The 24,471-nt window shown below is 43.6% G+C and overlaps 1 protein-coding gene across 1 annotated transcript in view; it reads right to left on the bottom strand.

The window, feature by feature from the left end:
- The window catches only part of col12a1b (collagen, type XII, alpha 1b), a gene marked incomplete at its 5' end in the record, with an annotated part of 114,167 nt that overhangs the window by 68,774 nt on the left and 20,922 nt on the right, over window positions 1–24,471 (bottom strand). Inside the window, 9 exons of the mRNA XM_079214682.1 lie at window positions 3,759–3,901; window positions 6,274–6,420; window positions 6,800–6,964; window positions 7,384–7,503; window positions 7,651–7,800; window positions 10,605–10,729; window positions 14,054–14,246; window positions 15,192–15,458; window positions 16,607–16,876. Of these exons, the coding sequence (XP_079070808.1) occupies window positions 3,759–3,901; window positions 6,274–6,420; window positions 6,800–6,964; window positions 7,384–7,503; window positions 7,651–7,800; window positions 10,605–10,729; window positions 14,054–14,246; window positions 15,192–15,458; window positions 16,607–16,876 (1,580 nt within the window). The remainder of the gene's footprint in view (window positions 1–3,758; window positions 3,902–6,273; window positions 6,421–6,799; window positions 6,965–7,383; window positions 7,504–7,650; window positions 7,801–10,604; window positions 10,730–14,053; window positions 14,247–15,191; window positions 15,459–16,606; window positions 16,877–24,471) is intronic.

Raw genomic sequence — 24,471 nt, 5'->3', positions numbered from 1 at the left:
GTGTGCTGTCTGTTACGGTGGTCAGTGATGGTGGAGCCCCACAGGGAACTGTTCTGTCTCCTTTCCTGTTCACCCTGTACATCACTGACTTCCAGTACAACACGGAGTCATGCCATCTGCAGAAGTTCTCTGATGATACTGCGGTGGTCGGGTGTATTAGGGATGGACGGGAGGAGGAGTACAGGGCAGTGGTGAGTGACTTTGTGGAGTGGGCCGGTGGGAATCACCTGCTTCTGAACGTGTCCAAGACCAGAAAGATGGTGATGGACTTCGGGAGGAAGGCGACGGCTCCAAGTCCTCTGAGTGTTCTTGGAGAGGACGTGGACATAGTGGAGGAGTACACGTACCTGGGGGTTTCCATCGACAGCCGACTGAACTGGAAGACCAACATCAACGCTGTCTACAAGAAGGGGATGAGTCGACTCTTTTTCATGAGGAAGCTTCAATCCTTCAATGTGTGCAGCAAGATGCTGGAGATGTTCTACCAGTCGGCTGTGGCCAGCGCCCTGTACTTCTCCATTGTCTGCTGGGGGAGCAGCATTGGAGCCGGTGACACCAACAGACTTAACTAGCTAGTTAAGAAGGCCGGCTCCATCATTGGCTGCAAGCAGGAGTATCTGGAGCAGGTGGTGGAGAGGAGGACGCTGAAAAAACCTTTGTCCATATTGGACAACCCGGACCACCCTCTCCAACACCTACTGCAGGGTCAACGGAGCACTTTCTCCAAGAGATTCCTCACACTCCGCTGCAACAAGGACCGTTACAGGAGAACATTCCTGCCTACGGCAATACGACTTTGCAACAAATCACCACTTGCTAGATCCTCAGTGGATTAATTCATCACTGTATACGTGTATGCTATTACAGTTCACATACATACTTTGCATTTTGCACTATCTATTGTTTACATTTAATTTGCGGCTGTAAATATATTTAATTCCAGTTAGTTGTATTCTATTCTTTTGTATATATATATATATATATATATATATATATATATATATATATATATATATATATATATATATATTTATCTTTTATCTTGTGTGTTTATTTGTATCTTTAAGTTGTACGGCGCTACTATGACAAGAAATTTCTCCTTGAAGATTAATAAAGTATCTATCTATCTATAATATATTTATATTAATATATTATGGACTTTCTTGGGAAAACGAGAAGTAATTTCCCATAACATATCATGCAAACCTGGGGAACTTTGAGCCAAGATGGCGTCTGTCAAAGGTGAGAAGCGTCCAGCGTTCCACACCATGAGCTGACTCAGCGTGCACTGCATTATTTGTCAGCGTGAACTCTAAATAAAACCCCTAAATAGTGAGAGCAAGTGTGGAAGAATTCAAAAGGACATGCAGCATACTCCAGAAACTTGGAGGCGCCTCTGGTCTTCACAGCCAAGCCTCCAGGCCGACTCTTGACCTGCAACAGAAAGGACTTGGTCCCACCTCTGAGGTGTAAACTGCTGCTATTTATTGAGCTGAAACATGAAAACCACCCAAGATATCCCTTGAGTTGTGTCCAGACAACTCCTTAAACCCCGAGAACTCATACAACACAAAACACCCCCACTTGAGTCCACTGGGTGCAGTGTAAATATTCAACATGCGCAGTAATGAGAGTTTTCCCTGCTGGCGAAGGGCCAAGGCCGCATCCCGACCCTCCCCGCTCCCGGAGAGATCCTGGCCGATAAGACCTTCACTAAACACCCGGCGCGTAAACACAATATATCTCGCATGTGTTCGGCAGTCCAACGTAAACATGAGGGAGGAGAGAGCGGTGTGAGGTCCACGCCGTTAAACTGAGTGTACTCCGTGGGGGGACGCCATCCAGATCCCACCCGGCTCCACCCAACACAGGCCAATAAAAGCACAAAGGGTGGAAAAGGGTTTTAAAGACACCGACTCGACGGGAGGTTAAGTGTCAACTAAGTGCAGCTTCACCAGAGCCCCTGGGATCCAGGTCCAGCCTCTGAGGCCACATGTTCAGGGCTCTGGATTGAAGCCAGACCTGGTGATGTAGAACACTGAAGCAGCTGCTTTTTAACATGTCGCCATAGGATGACACCTAATGCTGTGTTCACACCAAAAGCGGTGCGAATTTTCCGCGCGACTGGATTGCATGCAAAGTCGATGCACAGACACGAATGGTTGCGAACAACGCGAGTTGACATTTTCCAATTCTGGCGAAGTTTTTTCGTGACGCTGAGTTGCGAAAGCCAATCAGCGTTGAGATGCTCCGCCCGTCATCACTGCCGTCCTGCCATTGCTGAATCAAACTGCTGCTGGTCATTCAGACACGGAGATAAGCTGCGCCCTCTTTCTGCCATGAAAAAGCGAATAACAACATAAAGTCGAGCGAGTAAACTCACACTTTTGGTGTGAACGTAACATGAGAGGATATTAAACCAACAGGGCAGGGGTTTAGGCATCAATTAGCCCGTTTCCCTATGCTCATCTAAACTCACAGAAAGTAGCAACCCTCAGCCGACTGCTGCGGTTCACACGTATAAGACGGAACAGAAGAGCTGTCTGTTTCCGTCTAAGGTGGGTCTTAAGGGAGCCAATTAATAAGCCAACGAGCCGCTATTTGATACTCAGGGTCGTATCCAGCGCCAGGAGATGGGAGACATTACGTTTCCTGGCAGAATCCTCTTATGAAGAGCTATAAAATAGACCAATTATCTGAGTCTTTTGTACGGAGTCAAACTGGTTCCAGACAACAAACCAGCTCTTTATATCTGAAGCAGGTTTAAGATGATCAAACCCACAACTCTCATGCCTGTTCTGGATTATTGGACCTCTCTGCTCTTTTGTCTGAATCATATTGTGCAGAAGCTCTGCAGCGAGTTACACAATCCAAAAAGTCAAAGCTTATTGAAAAAAGAGAAAATCCAGGACACGTCGATCCCAATGTGTCGGCGTTGAGCCATTTTAATAGTTCTTCTGTTTTAACGTAGTATTCTCTGTCGAGCTGCCTTGTGAACGTGGTGGTAGTCGTGATTTAAAAAGATAAGCATCAAGCTATTCTATATTTATCATGGCAACCACATGTTGGTCCGTCTCTCAACACTGTCTGACTTCCTGTCTGAGGCTCTCAGCTCCAAGCCCATTGGTTCCTACCAAAGACATAATAGGCTCGTTCGACATTAGCCAGTTCTTGTTGACTATTCGTCTCATGTTTGATCTTAAAACATATCTTGTGTGGTTGATAATACAAAATCGTATTTATATAACACACATCAAAAGCAGTAGTAATGTATTTCACAGGCAGACATAAAAAGAACAAAGCATGCAGCTACAAGCACATTTCACCATAAATATATGTTTACAAACCACAAGTAGACAAAAGTTCGGAAATAACAGGAAGTCATTTTTTCTGTGACTGTCCGACTTGATCGCAGTTTATTGACAACGCCTCCTGCAGCGGCCGCCTGCTCTCGTCTGGATTCTAGGCGAGGCACAACTGTAACGAACGAGCCTATTGTACACATGAGCCTATTGTACACATGTGTATATATATAGTTTTTTATATAAATATTTTATGTATATAAATATTTGATGTATAAAATATATATATATATATAAAGAAAGAAAGAAAAAAATATATATATGTTTTTCCAGAACATATTAAAAACCGAATCTTTCTTGTTTTAGGTGTATTTTGGCCAGAGGATCACAAAGTGTGCCTATATCCTTGTGGCTCTTCCTCGTGTGAAGTGAACATGAGTGCAGGGTTCCTCTCACCTCCTGGGTGGGCCCCCCGGCCACCATCACGTAGGTGACGCGGTACTTGTCGCCGGGGCCGCCGGGTGCCGTCCAGGTGGCCCGAAAGGAGTGGTGGGTCACCTCCGAGGTCACCAGGTTGGTGGGGGCCTCCAGCTCCCCTCCTGAGAAGGGATGAAGCCGGAATATGAGCCCACATGTCCGAGGATTTCACACCGTGAATCCCGATGCCGCCGTGTTTGCCCCTCGCTAAAGATTTAAGCTCTTCTGACTTCAAATAAGGTCAAAGTAAAGCGTTCTCTGCAAAGGCTTATCTGTTCTCCCAACTGTTTTGTTTGTTTTGTTAGTTAATTTAATATTAATATTCTATCCTATTTTTTGTATATATTGTGCATTCTTCTTCTTATCTGTTTGTATTTGCTGGTGTACTTTCCAACCGCATTAGTTTCAAATCATTCATATGTCTTTAATGGAACAAAAGGTTTCGTAAAGCAGAGACGATCACGCCCTCGAGCTCCAAATGAAAGAATGCAGGAAACCTTTACAATTTATAGACGTCTGAAACACTGTGGCATTGTGAAGTATAACTATGAGTATAAGAAGCAGTTGCCGCTGGACAATAGAGGGCAATGGGGCTTGGCCCCACCCACCTTGAGCCACCCAAAAAAATAAAAAATACATATAATTATAAAAAAATATAAAAATAATAATAAATTATACACATTGTCAATATTTGTCTTTTTAAGCTATGGAATATACCCAGTAATATTTGTAAAATAGGATATCTGCGCCAAATATCTGCTTTTCCTGCTTGTCCTCTCTACTCATGCACCTCTGAGCTGCTCCAGTGCACGTCTCTAATGCTCGTGCACGTCTTGGGGCTCGATCGATTCTGCCCAAGGAAGACGGGTCTAATACGCAGTTTAGCCAATCACTGATTAAAGAAATAAATGAATGACATACAATTTATCCAATCAGTGCCCTAAAAACGACTTCCGGGAGGACTTTTCTCATCAAGCCCCAAGGCTGGGCGCATGATAACAACATGACAGCGACGAGCAGGAGCGCTGTTCTTCACAGAAAAGCAAACACTAACTCTGTATAATCTCTCCTCCAACACCCGTTTGAGAAAAGACCTTTGGCTGAGAAACTACAGGTAAAACACCTGGTCCCAGATCAACCGGACCTACCGGACCGAAAAGCAATGCAGATTTCGGTGCTTCCTTTCTGTGCCTGAGCCGATTTAAATACTTATTTTACACTACTGTGTAATGTTGCACAATACTAAAAAGGTAGTGCGGTACCCGTACGTTAAAAACAATATGATTTTGAATATTTTTAGTATCGATACTTTATTAAAATAGCGTGGATCAGAGCGCACTCACTGCTCTGCTGCCTCTCCTGCAGAGACGGGCTGAAGGGGGCGGGGCTGCTGCGCTCACAGCAGCGCACACACAGCAGCAGCAGCAGTGCTCGCTCACAGAGTGATCACTGGGGAGACGTGCACAAACTTTTGCCGTGCCGACCGTCTTCAGCTTGTTGGAACAAAGCTCTCCCAGTTGATATGTTATGATGATATGATGATATAATGACGTGTAGTCCAGTAAAGCAGCAGTTTGTAGAATCCAACAGTTTCTGAGTGGAGTTCTGTTGCACACGGTCCCAATCAGGCCACCTGATGCTTGTGTCTGTTCTTTTTTTTTAAACATATTGTTTATAGTTTGAAGTTAAAAAGTTTGAAGCTGTAATTTGAAGTCAAATGTTTTGTATTTATGTATTTATATTTAAAGTATACTTTAAACAGTTAATATATTGTTCAAGTTTAAGAAAAAAAATTGCCTTGGCAATAAAAAAGTATCGGTTCAGGCACCGTTTAGGCACCAGTATCGTTTTAGCACCGGTATCGGAAAAAGCCCAAACGATGCCCATCCCTAATTATAATATACTGAATTGTATTAATACGATGTCCTTAGTATGTCAAAATGTTGGAATAAATGTTAAATATTTAACTGCAAAGTAGTAATGCGTGACATCTTTTTTTGCATTGAATCATACTGGGATTAGATGGCCCCACCAAAAGAAATTGCCATAAGCCGCCACTGATAAGAAGTATAACTTTATGAAGCTACAGTTTTCACTTTCGACAACAGGTAACTCCCCGAAAGTATGTATGTATGTATATATATTATTTATTTATATATATATATATATATATATATATATATATATATATATATATATATATATATATATATATATATATATATATATGTTTTATTATATATTTATATATATATAAATGAATAATTAAATATATTTATTTTTTATATTTACATATTTTTGATATATATATATATGTATTAATATTCTAATAAATATATATACAGTATATATACATTCTAATAAATATATATATAGTATATATATTCAATTAAAATGTTTTGTTTTGTTATCCCTTTCTGTCAATATACTGCCTTCTGAGATCTTGGTCTTTAATTCTAACACCACTGGTCCCAGTCTAGTGTCCCAGTCCTACCTGGGCCTTTGACGCTGTTGCACAGGTTGACGGTGAGCTCGTCAACGATGTCCACCAGGAACTTGAAGTCCTTCACGTTGTACATGTGGATGTCGTCGGGGTCGGAGGCGATGGACCTCAGCTCGTTCTCGTCAGCGTTCTTCACACCTGAGAGAAAAACAACGAAACGTCAACACTGTGCCCGAAGAAGAAAACCCCAAAAATACAAGACCATCATGAAGTACTTCAATCAAATATAATCCCATGTACCGCAACTTGTGAATACTTCACATACAAACTATACTCTTCTTAATTTAAGACCGATCACCTGGTTTCAGTTCTTTTCTGTCTGCTTTGAAATCAACTTGTTCATGAATCTATATATCTATATCTAAATTCACAGCTTTCTGAAGTAGAACATGGATCTAAAATATTGAACAGATTTGGACAATGTAGCTTCAGACGCTGATTTATAATATGTTCATGTCCTTGTCAGACTCAGTCCCTCTCAAAAGCTCTTGTTGGTTCTGATGACAAAGTGACGCACCGATGGCGTAGAGCTCGATGTTGTTTTCTCTCAGCATCTGCGAGATGGAGATGATTTCATCCTGAGACTTTCCGTCGGTGACCAGGATGCCGATCTTGCGAGCATCGGGTCGCATCCCCACGTTGGGTTTGAAGTTGTTCTGAAGGATGTAGTTCAGAGCCATCCCTGTGAGGTGGAGCAAAGAGGTTCACCAAACATCAGGAAATACTCTTCTGTTAGCACGGTGCTACGTGAGTTAGCGCTCATCTGGCACTAGATTAGGCCCTTTTTATGCAAATGAGACTTATTGCAAAAACAATAATACATGATAATAATTCACAAAGATCAGCATCCATCCAGCGTCCATCCATTCACCCACCCATCTATCTATCCATCCATCCACCGATCCATCCATCCACCCATCTATCATCATCCATCATCAATCTATCATCCATCCACCCATCTATCATACACCCATCCATCCATCCATCTACCCATCCCTCCATTTATCCCTCCATCCATCAATCCACCCATCCCTCCATCCATCAATCCACCCACCCATCCACCCATCTCTATCCATCTGGAGCAGAGCGCCGTGGCTTCACCTGTCATGGTGTTGCCTCCTTTGTAGGGCAGGTTGGCGATGGCGTCCAGCAGCGACGCCCTGGTCGGATGGTCGTCCAGGTGCCACTCGGTCTTCGGGTCCCCACTGTACTGAGCCAGACCTACAGAGACCAGCAGGGACACAACAGGCCGTCAGACAGTATTGGAAGTAGAAGTACAGGTAGAAGTACAGGTAAAGTGCAGGTGGTAGTACAGGTAGAAGTACAGGTAGAGTACAGGTAGAGTACAGGTGGCAGTGAGCACGTTACCTATCTGCACGCGCTCCGGGCTGATGTCGAACACGCTGACCATGCGGGCGATGAAGTTGCGGATGGTCTTGAAGTTGATGCGTCCGATGCTCCAGGAGCCGTCGACCAGCAGCACGAGGTCGGCCTTTGCTGAAGTCTTACACTGAGGGCCTGGGGAAAGGGGGGGGTGAAGTGAGCGGGGGCCTGGTACACAACACATGTTTCATAGGAACAACTGTGTGTGTGTTTGTGTGTATGTGTGTGTGTGTGTGTGTGTGAAGACAAAGTGAGAGGAAACATCGGAGGAAACATCAGAGAGAGCAACACAAGGGGAAGACATTTGTACACAACATTACGTAACAACAACAATTCACAGGTTGTGCAACAGCTGCTCATTATGAGACTCTTCATCTCCAGCAGGGAATCGGTCGTGTGGTCTTTTCTGCCTCCGGCAGCAGGACAGAGGCTCGCTGCACATTCCTGCTCCACCTGTACGAAACAAACATGGCCGCTCCTCCTCTATTTAGTAATTTTTTCTTTCCTTTTTTTCCAGCGTTTTAAAAAAGCCGGACCCTGTGTGTGGAAGTGAAAGCAGGTTAGGAGATACTCAATTACATTCTGTATGTTCTGTTCAGTTCTTTCTCAACAGGCCACAGAAACAGATGCTCCACGCTTTAGAGGAACCGAGTCGGACGCTTCACATTAACCGAGTCGGACACTTCACAGGAACCGATTCGGACGCTTCACGGTCTGGTTGAGTTATTACGAGTTATTAAAGCTCACATGTCCCCCACGCAGCGTTAAGAGGCCGAGGTCCGGTGTCTCTGGGCAACGTCTCAGTGGCACATAAATCAACTGAGTCCTGCAGAGACCTGTACCTGCAGCAGGTTCTGGTCTCAATCTGAGAACTGTCGACTTCTGTTGTTCAGAAATGTGATTTAAATATAATTTTGTAGGAGACCAAGGATATATATGATCATCGCATCGCATCCCCTAACTGTCTCATCTTAAAGGGACAGTACCGATGTTTAGAGCTTCTTCTCATAGTCAGAGTTTCACTGCAGTAGATGGAGCAAAGTAAAGTTCTGCTGTGGACGTATTTAAGACTCCTAAAATAATCAATATCAGTTTAAGTGAAGGTTATATTTATAATATTTTCACCTCTTTCGTTTTGTTAGTTTGTGTTGTTGTGGGACTTAAAGAGTTCCTTCAGGTCCCCCCTCAGTCACACAGTAATGAACTTAAATCTTGGAGGCGTGTCTATGACACTCTGAGTTACGCAACGTCGTCAAGTGAAGCACTTCAAGTTTGGTCTAAGCCTTGAACATGGCATGTGGATGAAAACCACACAGTCGGCTCTGGATGCTGGAAGCAGCTCTGAAGTGGAGTCTGGAGCAGATTTTATTATATTATTATATTTTTATTGTTTTTTTTTTCTTCTCTTGTTTAAAAAGTCGAACATTTGAAGAACGAGGATCTGGAGCGTTTAATGAGCTGTGGCGCATGAAGGGCGGCGAGAAGCATCTCAGCCAGACCACATGGACCCGGCCGAGAGGATCCAGGTCTCCACTCAGTGCCTCCTCCAGGGGCCAGAGGCTCCGGATCATTTTCCTCACCGGACAAACCACAAAGTCCAAAGTAACGGAGACGAATGCTCGCGGTCACGCCGTTAAAACGTCCCGGTGAAAGAGAAGCTAACGTGCCTTTAGCTTCTAAATCCTTCGCATTTGATTGGGCCGCCAGCTTCGTTTACACTCATAGCGTTAATGTACAAACTAAATGTGTGTAAACGGTAAAACACCGTAAACCTCCACAGTGAAAAGGAGGGATTATAATGATCTGTAAACTCATATCTCAAATTCATAGCCTGTAGAGAAACAAGTCAGTTATTAATTATTTATAGGATTTTGAGTTTCCTCTCACTGGGGCTTTAAAGGTCAGCACATCGTTGGGTTGCGGCTCAAACTGCGCAGCACACCAACGGGCAGTGTTGGGGTAGTTACTCAGAAAAAGTAACTAGTTACACACCACTAGTTACTTCTGAAAATTGTAACTAGATTACTTTACTAGTTACTGCATTTTAAAAGTAACTTCACTACTGGTTACTTTACTTTCCTTTTTTTAAGCAAATGTCCAAATTAACTGCAAAAATACATGGACAAACATCATGGCCCTTTCATCACTTTACTTTCAATTTTCAATAATAATTTATTAATATTAATTAATATAATTTCCAATAATAATAATCGCACGAGTCACACGACACTTCCTGCATGAACAATCTACCGTAAACGTCGGGTTACGAGCCGCTACTACCTTCGGTCAGAGTCCCCGTTTGCTCCCCACTGTAGCCGGCTGGGGCTCCTGCTAGCGCTCCGTCACTTCCCCGCTAACTTCCGCTCGCTCTCCGTTAACTTTCGCTAGCTCCCCGAAAACCACCGAAGGTAGCGGGACCAGGCTCGACACCCGACTTGTGCAGAGGGGTCGCGGGCAGTAGCAGCAGTAGCGCTAGCTAGCAGCTTGTTGCTATTGTTCATGCAGGAAGTGTCGTGTGACTCGCGCGTCACTAAAAAAGAACTTTTCGGACTGGTAAAAATGGCTTGGGTAACGTAGGAAAGCGTGTTACTGAGGTCTAGTAAAGTAATGTAGTTACCAATATTTTGAGTGTAATGCGTTACTTTACTTCGTTACCTATAATAGTAATATCGTTACTGTAATCCGTTACTTTGTAACTCGTTCCCCCAACACTGCCAACGGGTCAGGGAACACGTCTGTTCGATGCTCCGGATCTGACTCCATAACGAGACACGAGGACGGTGAGGGCTAGCCAAGCGGCTTAAGATAATGTGTCCTAATAACAAGCATCTGGGTCGGAGCCCCCTCCCCCCGTCCCGAAACGACTGGGATCAGACACGCGTTTGGTCTGCCGGCGCTGGCGGCGTGTTGGTCAGTGCGGTGGAGCTATGATCTTTTACCAGAGGGGTCCACAGGAGGCGGCTCGGGGGCGTCGTTGAGGGTCGTCTTCTCCTCGCCCGCCAGAGGCAAACTCTCTCCTCCGTCGAACATCCCGAACACGGCGACGGAGTACTTAGTCGCCGACCTGCAGGAGAGGGGAAGTCAGGCTTTCACAACCTAAACCAGGATCATCTACGTTTGTTTTGGTACAAGAGCTGATGAAATAGGTCCATGTCATCATCATTATTGCAGAAGCTTGAACCCAACTTGTTATCCTGAAGAACAAACATACATTGACCCCAAAACACATTCTCTCCCTGCACCAGACAGAAGCACGTGAAGCACATGCTGGTCGCTCTGCAGAGTTTCCTCCCACTCTGCTGAAGGTGGGACCCGCCCTCCTCTCTGACTCATTATAGCCTCGACCCAACGAGGCAGCGAGCTGGAGCTTGGAGCAAAGCAGGCGGGTCCTGCCTTCACCATAGTTGGGGATAAAATGAGGGAAGTTGACTGATGTAATTCTGCATAATAATTAGCTATGTGCTTCTGTTTGCTGCAGCGAGAATGGGCGTTGGGTTTTAGTAATAATGGGTTGTAGCGCCGGCTAAATGGTCCCATCAGAACCATTAAAACAGGTATTTTAGTAACAATTGGCTCCATAATGTGAACACCATTCAGCTAGTTGTAAAACAAATGTCAGCGTTAGCGGAGAACAGAAAAGTTTGGATGACTGCCTTCACAATCTCTGTTTGAACAAAGTTTTTAAAAGGGAGTTGTGATATTTATAACAATAAAACCAATAACTACAACATTTTGCAAGAAATGTTTATGGTGTGGCGACTCCTGCCGTAAGAAGTCACAATATATATATAGATGTGTCATTGAGGTTATTGAGGAGTCTGATTATTAGAGGGAGACTGGACTGTGGATTTAACAAAAACAACTATTCAAACTACTGTATTTGACAGACAACTGTGACGGCCATCGCGAAAATAACAGAATCACGAGCACAAGACTTTTGTGAATGTTTCAGTGTACTTAAATGTTTGTAGGGCTTAGAAATAAGAGCGTAAATGGAGTAAAGAAAGTGCCCACGTTTGCTTCATGGGAGAAAATTGTGGTCAGATTTAACATGGGGCTTAATGGAGCAGAGAAGTGGACTTCCTCTCACAATCAGTCAGATTCAAACAAATGTGTGAATCTGTGGATTCAATCGACCCAAGTTTACGACAAAAGAGTGTATGACAAAATACAAATATTTTTGGCGCAAAAGTCTGAAGCTCCTCCGTGCCTTAGCAATGCCTTCACCACTCTAACCTGCACCATACACACCCATTGTAAACTCTGAAATGGTCCGAAAATGTTCCTAAACTTGAACAATGATTACATGAAAACTGTGCTAGCTATCAAAAATGTCCAATTGGGCAAATAAACTCCAGACTTTTGGAAGCGTCTTAAACTTTAAATCGTTTATCTACGTTAAAGTATGGCGAGTCACTATGGGCATAAAGATAAGTGTTTTCTTTGCAATCTTCACGCCGAAACCCCATTCAAGTGAATCGGACAAATTCTCGCCGTTTTCGGGGAAACGGCCGGTCAAATCTCTTAGCACACTTAGCAGTCATAGCGCATGATTCCTGATGCAAGCCGCACGTTTTGATGTATTTTGATGTGCAGGCAACGCCGCGTGACGAGTTATGGTCCAAAGTTTTTGGCGGAAGAAGGAGAATAAGCGGATTAATAAACCCGCAGGAGAACATGCAGTGGGCTTGCTGCTGCACGTCTCTATTGAGACACCAAATAATGAATCTATTTATAGCGAGCGTTTCATAACGCATGTTACGGAGTGCTTCCCAAGACAATAAAAGCAGATAAATGAAGAAACAACCAGGCCATTAGAACACAACAACAACAGTATAATAGTCAAATTGTAAAGAGGTAAAACAGGGTGATAAACACACACACACACACACACACACACACACACACACACACACACACACACACACACACACTAATACACTCACCTAAAGGATTATTAGGAACACCATACTAATACTGTGTTTGACCCCCTTTCGCCTTCAGAACTGCCTTAATTCTACGTGACATTGATTCAACAAGGTGGTGAAAGCATTCTTTAGAAATGTTGGCCCATATTGATAGGATAGCATCTTGCAGTTGATGGAGATTTGTGGGATGCACATCCAGGGCACGAAGCTCCCGTTCCACCACATCCCAAAGATGCTCTATTGGGTTGAGATCTGGTGACTGTGGGGGCCATTTTAGTACAGTGAACTCATTGTCATGTTCAAGAAACCAATTAGAAATGATTCGAGCTTTGTGACATGGTGCATTATCCTGCTGGAAGTAGCCATCAGAGGATGGGTACACGGTGGCCATAAAGGGATGGACATGGTCAGAAACAATGCTCAGGTAGGTCGTGGCATTTAAACGAGGCCCAATTGGCACTAGGGGGCCTAAAATGTGCCAAGAAAACATCCCCCGCACCATTACTCCACCACCACCAGCCTGCACAGTGGAAACAAGCCATGATGGATCCATGTTCTCATTCTGTTTACGCCAAATTCTGACTCTACCATCTGAATGTCTCAACAGAAATCGAGACTCATCAGACCAGGCAACATTTTTCCAGTCTTCAACTGTCCAATTTTGGTGAACTCTTGCAAATTGTAGCCTCTTTTTCCTATTTGTAGTGGAGATGAGTGGTACCCGGTGGGGTCTTCTGCTGTTGTAGCCCATCCGCCTCAAGGTTGCGCGTGTTGTGGCTTCACAAATGCTTTGCTGCATACCTCGGTTATAACGAGTGGTTATTTCAGTCAAAGTTGCTCTTCTATCAGCTTGAATCAGTCGGCCCATTCTCCTCTGACCTCTAGCATCAACAAGGCATTTTCGCCCACAGGACTGCCGCATACTGGATGTTTTTCCCTTTTCACACCATTCTTTGTAAACCCTAGAAATGGTTGTGCGTGAAAATCCTAGTAACTGAGCAGATTGTGAAATACTCAGACCAGCCCGTCTGGCACCAACAACCATGCCACGCTCAAAATTGCTTAAATCACCTTTCTTTCCCATTCTGACATTCAGTTTGGAGTTCAGGAGATTGTCTTGACGAGGACCACACCCCTAAATGCATTGAAGCAACTGCCATGTGATTGGTTGATTAGATAATTGCATTAATGAGAAATTGAACAGGTGTTCCTAATCAGCCTTTAGGTGAGTGTATATATATATCTATATATATATATATATATATATATATATATATATATATATATATATATATATATATATATATATATATATATATATATGAACAACTGTGTATAAACACGTAGATGCACACAGACAAACGGGGGCATCGTCAGGTCTTTATTGGTGGTTTCTAATAAAACCTTTATATAACCTTAATAGTTTCCTTCATGGTGAATAATAATATCTAATATTTCACCTGAGCTCCTCCAGTACGACGGTGTTGTCGTAGGGCCCGAGCACGAGCTCCCCCAGGTCGATGTCGTCCCCGTGGGGATGAAAGGTCACCTTGTAGCCCCGCACCTCGCCGGGTGCCGGGTCCCAGGAGACCCTGAAGCTGTGCTGGGTGGGCTCTGAGGTCAGCAGGTTCCTGGGGGCCTTGTAGGACGACACTGAAATGGAAGAGCCCGTCCAGAACTTCAGGACAATAAACAATAAGCATTCAAACATGACTCCAACTGGTGGCAAAAGAAAAGTGTTGTTGAAGATCAGCCACTCCACAGCCTCATTAGTCCATAATGCAACACCTTGGACCCGGTGCCGTGGGTTCAAAACCCAGGTCATGCCGTGTTAGTAGTAAGCAGTGATCGGGTCCATTGATTGTGGTTTTAGTGAATCTGGTGAAAAGACGCCTGCAGAGTGGAAAGTGTCGCTTGAACTGGAAGTCGAAAAATAAAGAATCTGCAGCTTGGATGACAGGATCCCGTCTGTTGTATGTATGTATATATATATGATATGTGTGTATATGTATATATATATATATATATATATATATATATATATATATATACATATATATATATATATATATATATATATATATATTATTTATTTTAAGGGATATTTTCCCTTAAAATAGCAAATGGGAGCAAATAGGAGTTTATTTTTATCTGACACTGCAAAATATTTTTTTTTTATAATACTACTGTTTGTGTTGTTGCTAATTATTGACATATATACTGTCAATAAGCTAGCATTCATAATTCAGATAATAATTAAATTGTTGTGTTGTGGCATTTCAAAGGGATTTAAAAGATAGATGAATATTTGGTAGTTAAAATCAGAGGTGGAAAATAATATTTTGGCAGTTTTTTGCTGGGACATATTTGGCCTCAGAACGACTGTTTTAAACTCGTTGAAACGTTTAATTTCTAACTTAAACTTCACATCTAGCCTGAAACGTCACACCTCATGACTCTCGCAGGACGGGATCCATAAACAGCTGCAGATTTCTTTCTTGACTTCATCCCTCATGCTGATGTTTAGGTTTAAGAAGGCTCTGGTCTGGTGGACACGTGTCAGTAGTCGGTCAGAGGTTGAATTATGGACCAACGTACGTGTCGTTCCTACTCCTTGCCTTGCTTTTCCTTCCCCGCGCTTGTCGATGGGGTGGACGGTGATGTTGTAGGTGGTGGAGGGCTGCAGGCGCCTCATGAGGGTGGAGGTGGCAGTGCCGGCGACCTTGAGGGCCACTTCTCGACCTCCACCGATGGGAAAATACTTCAGCCGGTAGTGGGCCACTCTGCCCGGCGGAGGCGTCCACGAGACCCTCATGGACCGCTCGGTCTCGTCCGACACCGTCAGCCGTTTGCCGTCAGCGGATGCTGAAAGTAAAAAAACACATTTTATAATGTAGCAGCTCTTCTTCAAACGTATTCACGCTTCAGTGAAACTCAAATAAAATGTTGACTAGCTCCCTGCAGGATTCCAGTGTAATTAAGTTAAGTGATACCAACAGAGTCCGCCGTTTTGATATCTTTTATCAGGCGTGTCGAGCCGTACTTTCCAACGTTTTGGAGGCTGAACTGCAACCTCACAACCCTCCAGACTGTACACGTTCCAGTATAACCTCCACCATGTGTTATGGTAAGGAGTCATCCTCCAGTTCTGAGGCATGAAGCCTAAGTTCCAACATATTCCACTCTGCTCCTCCTCTAACTCTAACGTACGTCATCAGAGTTTATGATCCGCATGAGTACGACTATAATGGGGCTACTGAACAGCCATAAACATTTTGTTATTTTTCTTCATGATCCCTAAAAACAGTCCTCGTTGCCTCTCTTTGTTTATACACCGTCAGTAATCGAATGTTTTCATAAACATAAACGCAGAGTACTTCCATCAGCTTCATGCCAAAACTAATTGGTAGTGAATTAGGCATTCACCCAGAAGTGATCAATTGTGAAAAAAGAAAAAAAGAAAAAGCCCAATAAAATGAAATCCACATATTCCAATGATTCTGAAAGTGATTAAAACAACTGTGCGAGAGAATCATATGTATATTTAATGATCCCAATGAAAGCTTTTGCAGACTGCAGGATTTTTACTGGCAAAAAAATACAAAAAAACAAAAACATGGTGTCCATCTTTTCAATGTGTTGATGGATTATTGAACAAATCTGTGAAGCTGGAGGAGAAACGGAGGGATGGACGTGTTGTTTAGTCTGCAAGTTGCTTTGTGTTGGTAGTGCACGTAGAATGTGTGCACGTAGAAGGTGTGCACGTAGAAGGTGTGTAAACCGCTGGACTCTCTGATGCCCACGTGGACTGAAAGCAGCTGATCTCTGAAGCTCAGTGGAGCTGCTCTCGCCTTGTTCAACGCTTCTTGTTAATAACTTTTATACGACCTAAATATGATTGATATATCAATCTAAATATGTGTGCGTGCACTTCTTTCCCTCCGGAGCCCTTTGTGACACACTGTTGTCCTGCAGCTGAAGCAGTGAGACGATGCTTGCGCCTCTGGCCTCACCGTCGGTGGTTTCCTGTCCTGCGAGCGGCTCGCTGTCCGTCTGCTCGTAGGCAGCGACCACAGACACATGGTAGAGCGTCTCCGGGCTCAGGCCGTCCAGCACGGTGGCGGTCACGTCTCTCGGCACCGTATTCTCTCCGGTCTCCCCCGAGGCCGGCGACCGCCACCGGACTCGGTAGGACTTCACGTTGCCGGGCGCTGCCGTCCAGGACGCCGCAAAGCTGGAGTCGGTCACGCCGCCGATGACCAGATTCCTGGGCGGTGCCGCTTCTGAAAGCAACGAGTGGCGGTGGGGGTCAATACGTGGCTTATGGAGTTAGGGAAGCATTGTTATTCACATGCAGATTCAAAGTAGCATTCAGCTTTTACATTATGACCCAAAAATCTACGAGGAACTCTCCCAGATGTTGTTCCCTCGAGCTGCCAGACACTCAACAGCAACTCCAGTGTGAGCAACTTCAACATTGCATAAACCTCTCGTGGTCTTTCCAGCACTTCTTAAAACAAAGGAACTCTTTCAGCAGATCAGATCTTTGTGGAACATGGAAACCATTAGAAGGCCATCGAGTGGACAAGACTATGAAGGCAGAGAGCCGGGAACTTTCTGCGTCACTAGCGAGGACAGAGAGGACATCGAACCTGTGACCTCTGGGCCGACAAGAGGAGGAGGTCTCTTTATTCTACTTTACTGGACGTCTCTAAACACACTCTGTGCCCTGTTCACTGGCTGCAGGCTGTGATGAAGATGTTTGGAGACATCACGTCTCGCTCGCATCTCGTGGGTTTTTAGGAATTTAAAGCACATTTTCAGCTGATAACTTTGGATCTTATTCTCGTGGCTACGATGATTCGGGTTTAACTTGAAAGTTAGTTAGAAAGTCAGTTAGTTAAACTACTCATTAAAGATCTCATTCAGTGATAGAATATGATTTATTGAAATTAAACTTTTGAAAGCTGAAACAAGCCCATGTTGAAGGGACTAAATGTATAAAAACATGGTCAGAAATCAAGAAGATATATAAAAACTACAGAAAAGTTCAGACTCAACCCTCTGAGGGCCGCAGCCAGAAGTCTGAAGATTTATTTAAATCTAATTCTACCACAGAGGCTCAAGTTGCTGTAAGCAGACATAAAGAGACAGAGCACAAGGCTGTACATATGTATGAGGAGGAGGAGGAGGAGGAAGAGGGGCAAGAGGAGGAGGAGGAAGAGGAGGAGGAGGAGGAGAACAATCTGGATGAAAATGAAAGATACTTGTATCGGTTTAAAATAAAATGATATCTGACATAACTGGAAGAGAAGCTTGATGTGGTTGAGTACCGGCCATCTTTGTTCCTGATACAGGAAACCTTTTGATCTGCTTGTGAAACACGTGGAACTCTCTCCTCGTGAATTCATCCTGAAAACGTGTTTTTAAAACGTGTTGACAAGAGGATTTAAAAAGCGTTCATGCTTCTGTTGCACGTGAATAAACACAATAACTGAGCTTTGCTTCGTGAATGTACATGTTTATTATTATATTATATATTATATTATTTAGTATACATTTATTCTCATGTTTTATCTGCTTCAGGAGCGTCTCGAGGAGAAGTGCTTCAGACACTCAGCTGCCGGTGGAATATTCCGACGGGCGACGCCTCAAATACACCCAGACCTATTTTTCCAGAGTCGGTGACGAGGTGAATGTGAACAAAACCCGCAGGAGGTTTACTGCACTTGTGAGGATATTTCCTCTACTCTGCACGTCTCTGTGATCTATTTATCAACCTCACTTATTTTATTTTGTCTCTATTTTACTAAAGTTATCCTCAGAACCGCTGAACATGTTGATAACTGGAGAAGTTTTGAGGACAAAAAGAAGCAAAGAACTTTAAATGGAAAGCTGAGGAAAACTGTGATGAAATCAAAAGCTCCAGAACCGCTACTCAACGGACGCGAGGAGGAAACACATTTCAAAGAGTTTAGGTTTCAATTAGTGAAGCTTTTACTCCATTATCACGATAACATAAATGTGGTCAAGATTACTTTTAAATGGGGTTCACAATAGTTTATGTTTCGTGAGGAAAAACAACAACAGTTAAATTAAGTTAAAGTAAACATTAAGTTAAGTTAAATTAAGATCAGTTTAGTTCAGGGGTGGGCAAACTTTTTGGCTCAGGGGCCACATTGAATAAAAAAAATTGACAGACGGGCCGGGCCAGTATTAGATGGATGGAGAGTGTTTGTGTGAACCTGTCACGGGAGGACAATGTTTAGGACCCAAATGCAGACCACATGAGAGTATGAGTATCTGGTAAAACAGATTATTGGAGCCAAAGGGAAGGTGGGGAGCCTGTGGTCCACCACAGGGGATGCTGGGCGGTGTGAGACCCGTGGCTCTACACTGGACGACGGCGAGGCCGGCAGGGGGCGGTGTGAGAATATAACGTAAATGACTCAGCTTTTTTGTTCAACTCGCTGGTTAAATCTTCATCAATTTGTTCTACCCGCCGAGTCACTGTTCTGCATGATAAACTCAATTTTTCAAATTGGTTTTTGCTCTCTGGACATAAGAGACCTTCTGTTTCTACCATACATTCTTTCAAAAACTCTCCTTCAGAGAAAGGCTTGCTGGCTTTTGCTAATTTGAATGCTAGCAAAAAACTTGCCTTGGTGCTTGATTCTTGTATAGCAGTTTGGCGGAGAAAAATATTTTGCTGACTCTTTAAATTGGCTGCCAAGCTCTTAGCAGTAGCCGCCCGTTCTGTCGTTGACTGTTGGCTAGCATAGTTAGCATGCTTGGCGGAAAAGTGGCGGCTAATATTGTAATCTTTGAATACTGCAATGGTTTCTTGGCAAATAAGACCTGCCTTTGATCGTACTTCGGTGAAAAAATACTTAGCAGTCCACTCATTAAAGACTCTGCACTCACTGTCGACTTGTCTTTTCTTGGGTCCACTCATTGTGACAGAAGGGATCAATGCAGGAGGATAGCAGGAGGCTGACAGACAGAACCCTATATGTCACATGACATGAGCGCGCAGGGTGGCGCAGTTCCGTGGGTCGAATGTGGTTAGTTATGTTAGTTATACTGAGGAAAAATACTCTGCATGCAGCTGTCAGTTCATTTTACAACTCTAAAACTGTTGTAGTACAAACCCTGTCTCCCGCGACAGAAAGTGATTCATATTACCGTAATTCTTCTAAAGTTAACGCTTTACGACATAATTAAAAAGGATTCTGACCGCTAAGAAGTGGAGCTTTTCAGTGTTTTGCGGTATATTACGGTAAAAAAAAAATAAAAAAGTGTCGCCCTTGTCTGTGGGATCAGTGGGGAGGAATTGACCAGCGCAGCACAGCAAGTGATGTGTGTTACGGAAGCGCATTGCATTCACTGGATAAAAAAAAATAGACCCCTGATCCTGATCTTTTCTCGTAATTACGACATCCTGATCTCGTAATTACGACATCCTGATCTCGTAATTACGAGATCCTGACCTGATTACGAAAGGTGCCATACTGGCCACTGTATGGCATGTATGTGTACAGGCGTCTTCAAACCTTGTGCCCATATCAGCCAGGTGCTAAACTAATACATCCGTAACCTTTTTATCACTGTTTTCCGTTGTTATGGCAACTTTTCATTTCTGCCCGTTTCTTACTAACAACTTCCGTTTTTTGTACCTTCAAAATAAAAGCACAACCGGAAATGCACCGACTGCAGTAACAAAACGGACTAAAATAAAAGGACAAAAAAAAAGGAACAAACTATTACAATACTTTAAACTCTCAGAGGTACGTTACAGTCACTACCAAACCAGATTAGATGCATTTCAAATGCATGAATTTGTATCCATGAAGCATCCCGTGTTGGTTCAACTGCTCGTGCAGAAACAGAGCGACATCCAGCACGTCAGACTGGGCTTTCCGCCTGAACAATCCTAACGCCTTGAGATGCCTGCGCAGTGTTGACATACTCAATTTAATACCATCCTCATTTTTTAGAAACATCAGTATTTCCCAGTGTCTCAAACCGAGAAGGTAATAATAGCAGATTAACTGCGATAGCGCCATAATTGCCACTGAGAGAGGATTTACAGACGTTTCCTTTTTCTTTTTCTTTTCTCGTAATTACGAGATCAGGATCTCGTAATTACGAGATCAGGGGTCTATTTTTTTTTTATCCAGTGAATGCAATGCGCTTCCGTAGTGTGTCGCTCTAGTTCGGCAGAACACGACAGGCAGCACGGCGCGTACAAACTGCTGTAACGCCTCTCTGTTCCCGACTTGATTTTCCCGAAGCACGATGACCACAACAGACCAGCGTTGATGTTTCTTCATGCTTATTTATTGCACAGCGCTCTTTTAGGCTTTTCGTATGTGTGTTCTTCTGCAGCAGAGCCGTGTGCGCAGAAGAAGGCATTACAGCGGTCTTTCTGCTGCAGCAGAACACACACGGAAAGCCTAAAAGAGCGCTGTGCAATAAATAAGCATGAGGAAACATCAACGCTGGTCTGTTGTGGTCATCGTGCTTCGGGAAACTGAACTTGGGAACGGAGAAGCGCTACAGCAGTCTTTACTATAACTTTTTTTTTTTTTTTTTTAATGTTATAATAATTATAATACTCGGCGGGCCGTAGTTTGCCCACCTCTGGTTTAGTTAAATTAAGATAAGATAAATTATGTTAAGTTAAACTAAGATTAGTTAAATTAAGGATAAGTTAAGTTACAATAACATCACAGCGGCAGAGGAATATAAATAGTGGAGAAAAAGAGAGAAACTAAACTAAATCAATAATAAGAGGTATCATATAAAAATAAAACAAGAATAGAATACAAAATAGAAAACTGTACGAGAGCAAAGAGCATGATTATAAAACCTTATTGAAATGCAGCTCTGAGAAACAGGACAACTGGCGTACTGGTCTCAATGGTTCTGAAACATTTCCTCTGTTGGTCTCTGAGCTGCTGAAGCCTCACAGTCACGGTGGAAACTCTCCCGGCTCATTGCTTTGTCTAAACTTGGCAACTTGACACGTTCCATCTACCATCGGCCGCTTGAAGCACCTCGAGGTGCAGCGAGCGACTGCTGGTTTCACACCGGCGATCCATTGAGAGAAGAAACCCACTCAGAGGAGAGAGCTGTTTCGCTCAATGAGCAAGGCATGCAACACAGCCAGAGGTAGTACCACAAAATACTTTGATTCCTCAGAGAAGAGATTTCAGATCTGAGCGTTTAGACTCAATTCAAATCTGATTGATGAGCAGAATCTGAATGAGAGGATAATAGCGTGACTTCCAACGTCTCGGATGAAACACATTGCTTTGAATAAAATGTGTCGGCTTCACAGCCTTACGTCAGAAGATTTAACAGATCGAATAAAACATCTTCCTTCCATTACATCCTTACATCATCCTTCGTATCTTCCATTGTAGATCATGATGGAAGATACGAAGGAAACCCGTCTGAAGTCTTTCAGCACGTACAACACAAGCGGAGCCTCTGAGGAACGAACAGCCAGTCGGTTTGATCCAATATTGATCTCATCGACGACTGCAATCAAAAAGCTTTCTTGGTGGAGACCACCTCATCTGACAGCGGTCGCTTTTAAAGGTTTCCGTTTTAGGGGTCATGAAAGTACCGAGGACAACGTAAAGCTCATGGACATGAACAACAAGAAAATGGTCTAGAAAACCTCCCCAAAGAGGTTGTTTCAGGTGAAGACATTCAAAACTAGGATGGCACTCGGGAGATCGCAGCAGGCCGAATGTTCTATCTCACAAGTAAAGAATAGGGTTCGGATCGGCTCCAACAGGTAACCTCGCTGCTCCTTTTCCCCACGATACGTGACAATTGGGCTCTTAGTTGTTCTGGAAACATATCCTCTCTGACGGAGGGGATCATTTAAAAGATGCAAAGCGATTCCCTTTCCCCAAAACTAACAAAAGGTTCTCACAAATCTCATCAAGGTCCTACATTCAGGAAGTCCTGGTTAATGTCACGCTTCTGGGGTTTTGCCCAAATGAGGGTAAAAAGTGGAAGAAAAGCAGCTGCAGAGCTTTTATATATATATATATATGTATATATATATATATATATATATATATATATATATATATATATATATATATATATATATATATATATATATATATATATATATATGTATATATATATATACATATATATAGAGAGAGAGAGAGAGAGAGAGAGAGAGAGAGAGAGAGAGAGAGAGATGGGCTTCCTTGGACATCTGTAGAAAGGAAGCCCATCTCTCTCTCTCTATATATATATAGAGAGAGAGAGATGGGCTTCCTTTCTACGGATGTCATTGGACGTTGTCCCGGGATCTTCTGCTCCATTGTTTGAACATATTAGGAATGAATAAAAGGTCTGTATACGGTATGAGCGGAGCCTGAATCAGCTTTGATGTATCACAGAAAGCTTCGTAAACCTGCTGATTATTGGCACGAAGAAGAGTTTCCATTTTAGCTCCCTTTTGGTCAGAAACAGAACTGAAACAGGGCCCGGCTGAAGCGTCATACGAGCTCTTACTGTACGATAACAGGGCTTTTTACAATAAGAGAGAGTGAGCTCATTGGTTTTAATGTGGGTCCAGTATCAGTGAAGCTGGGTTTAACACCGCAGGGAAACGAAGGTAATGAGGAGCCGCCTGCCAGCACCAGGGCTGTCTGGGGGGCTCGCCAACACAAGTCGCAGCCAGACCCTGAACACAACACGGCAGAAACAAACGCATGGTGAGAACACAGGGAACAGAAGGTGAGACACAGGGAGACAGAAGGTGAGACACAGGGAGACAGAAGGTAAGACACATGGAGACAGAGGGTGAGAGACGCATGGAGACAGAAGGTGAGACACATGGAGACAGAAGGTAAACAGACGGTGAGTCAGTCCTTCCTGCTCTCCAGCACATTCCTGTCGGGTCTTGCTGGCTCTCCTCTCAGTCCACTGTTGCTGTCTGTGGATCACAGAGCTCCTCTAGGGAGACCAGCACAGGTTCCGGTCCACCATGATGCCATAACCCTCTTATATATATATAATATATATATATATATATATATATGACTCCTGTAACAATAAGCCAACCCTTGAAGCCTCTCCAGGTATCCGAAGCGGGATCTGGTCTCACATTTACCATCACATGTTTGTTTTAAGAGCCCTGCTGACGTTCTGAGCTCCATCCCGGTTTCAGCTGTGGTTGCTGAGCCACTCGGGCTTAATACCGACAGAGCAATCGTTGCTGAATCTGGGAGGACCAGCGGGTCTCAGCTGCCTGCCAGAACCAACAGAAATAACGTCTAGCTTTAAATTACCAGACTGTATTTAGGGTCTCTGCATGAGATATTAAGATATGCTGATGTATTTATTATCTCTGGTAGACTGCGTTGCTAAAAGCTAATTATACGTCTGTAGAGCAGATGTTTTTTAGCTCACATTACAGGGAGCGGCATCTACATGTAGACTGAAATAATGAATCTGAAGTGATGTGTTTTTGAAGGAGGATTAGCGCCCCATCGGGGGGCTTTTGAGGATCTTTTAGCTCCTTTTTTCCCATCTGGCTCAGTCTCAGTGTTTCCAGAGACAAGCGGGTAAACACAGAATTTAGCATTTAGCGGCTAAAGAGATAGATGTTTCCCTCAGGAGTTGGTGGAGACCAAAACCAGAGATAATATTGGACTGACATTCATCAGCTGACGTCATAGACCGTATAAATGGACGTGGTCGTCATGATGTCACTCGTTGGTTCGTGGACTGATATTTTGAAGCCTCGAGTTCAGCACTTTAGCCGTCGCATCTTGACCACCAGAGGAGTCGCTCCCTGGTGGTCAGGAGAAAGAATGCAGCTTTAAGACATGAAGCATTG

Source organism: Taurulus bubalis, assembly GCF_910589615.1.
Source record: "Taurulus bubalis genome assembly, chromosome: 3".
Lineage (NCBI taxonomy): Eukaryota > Metazoa > Chordata > Actinopteri > Perciformes > Cottidae > Taurulus > Taurulus bubalis.
Note: the sequence above shows the minus strand (reverse complement) of the source record. Positions and strands in the feature narration are given on the sequence as shown.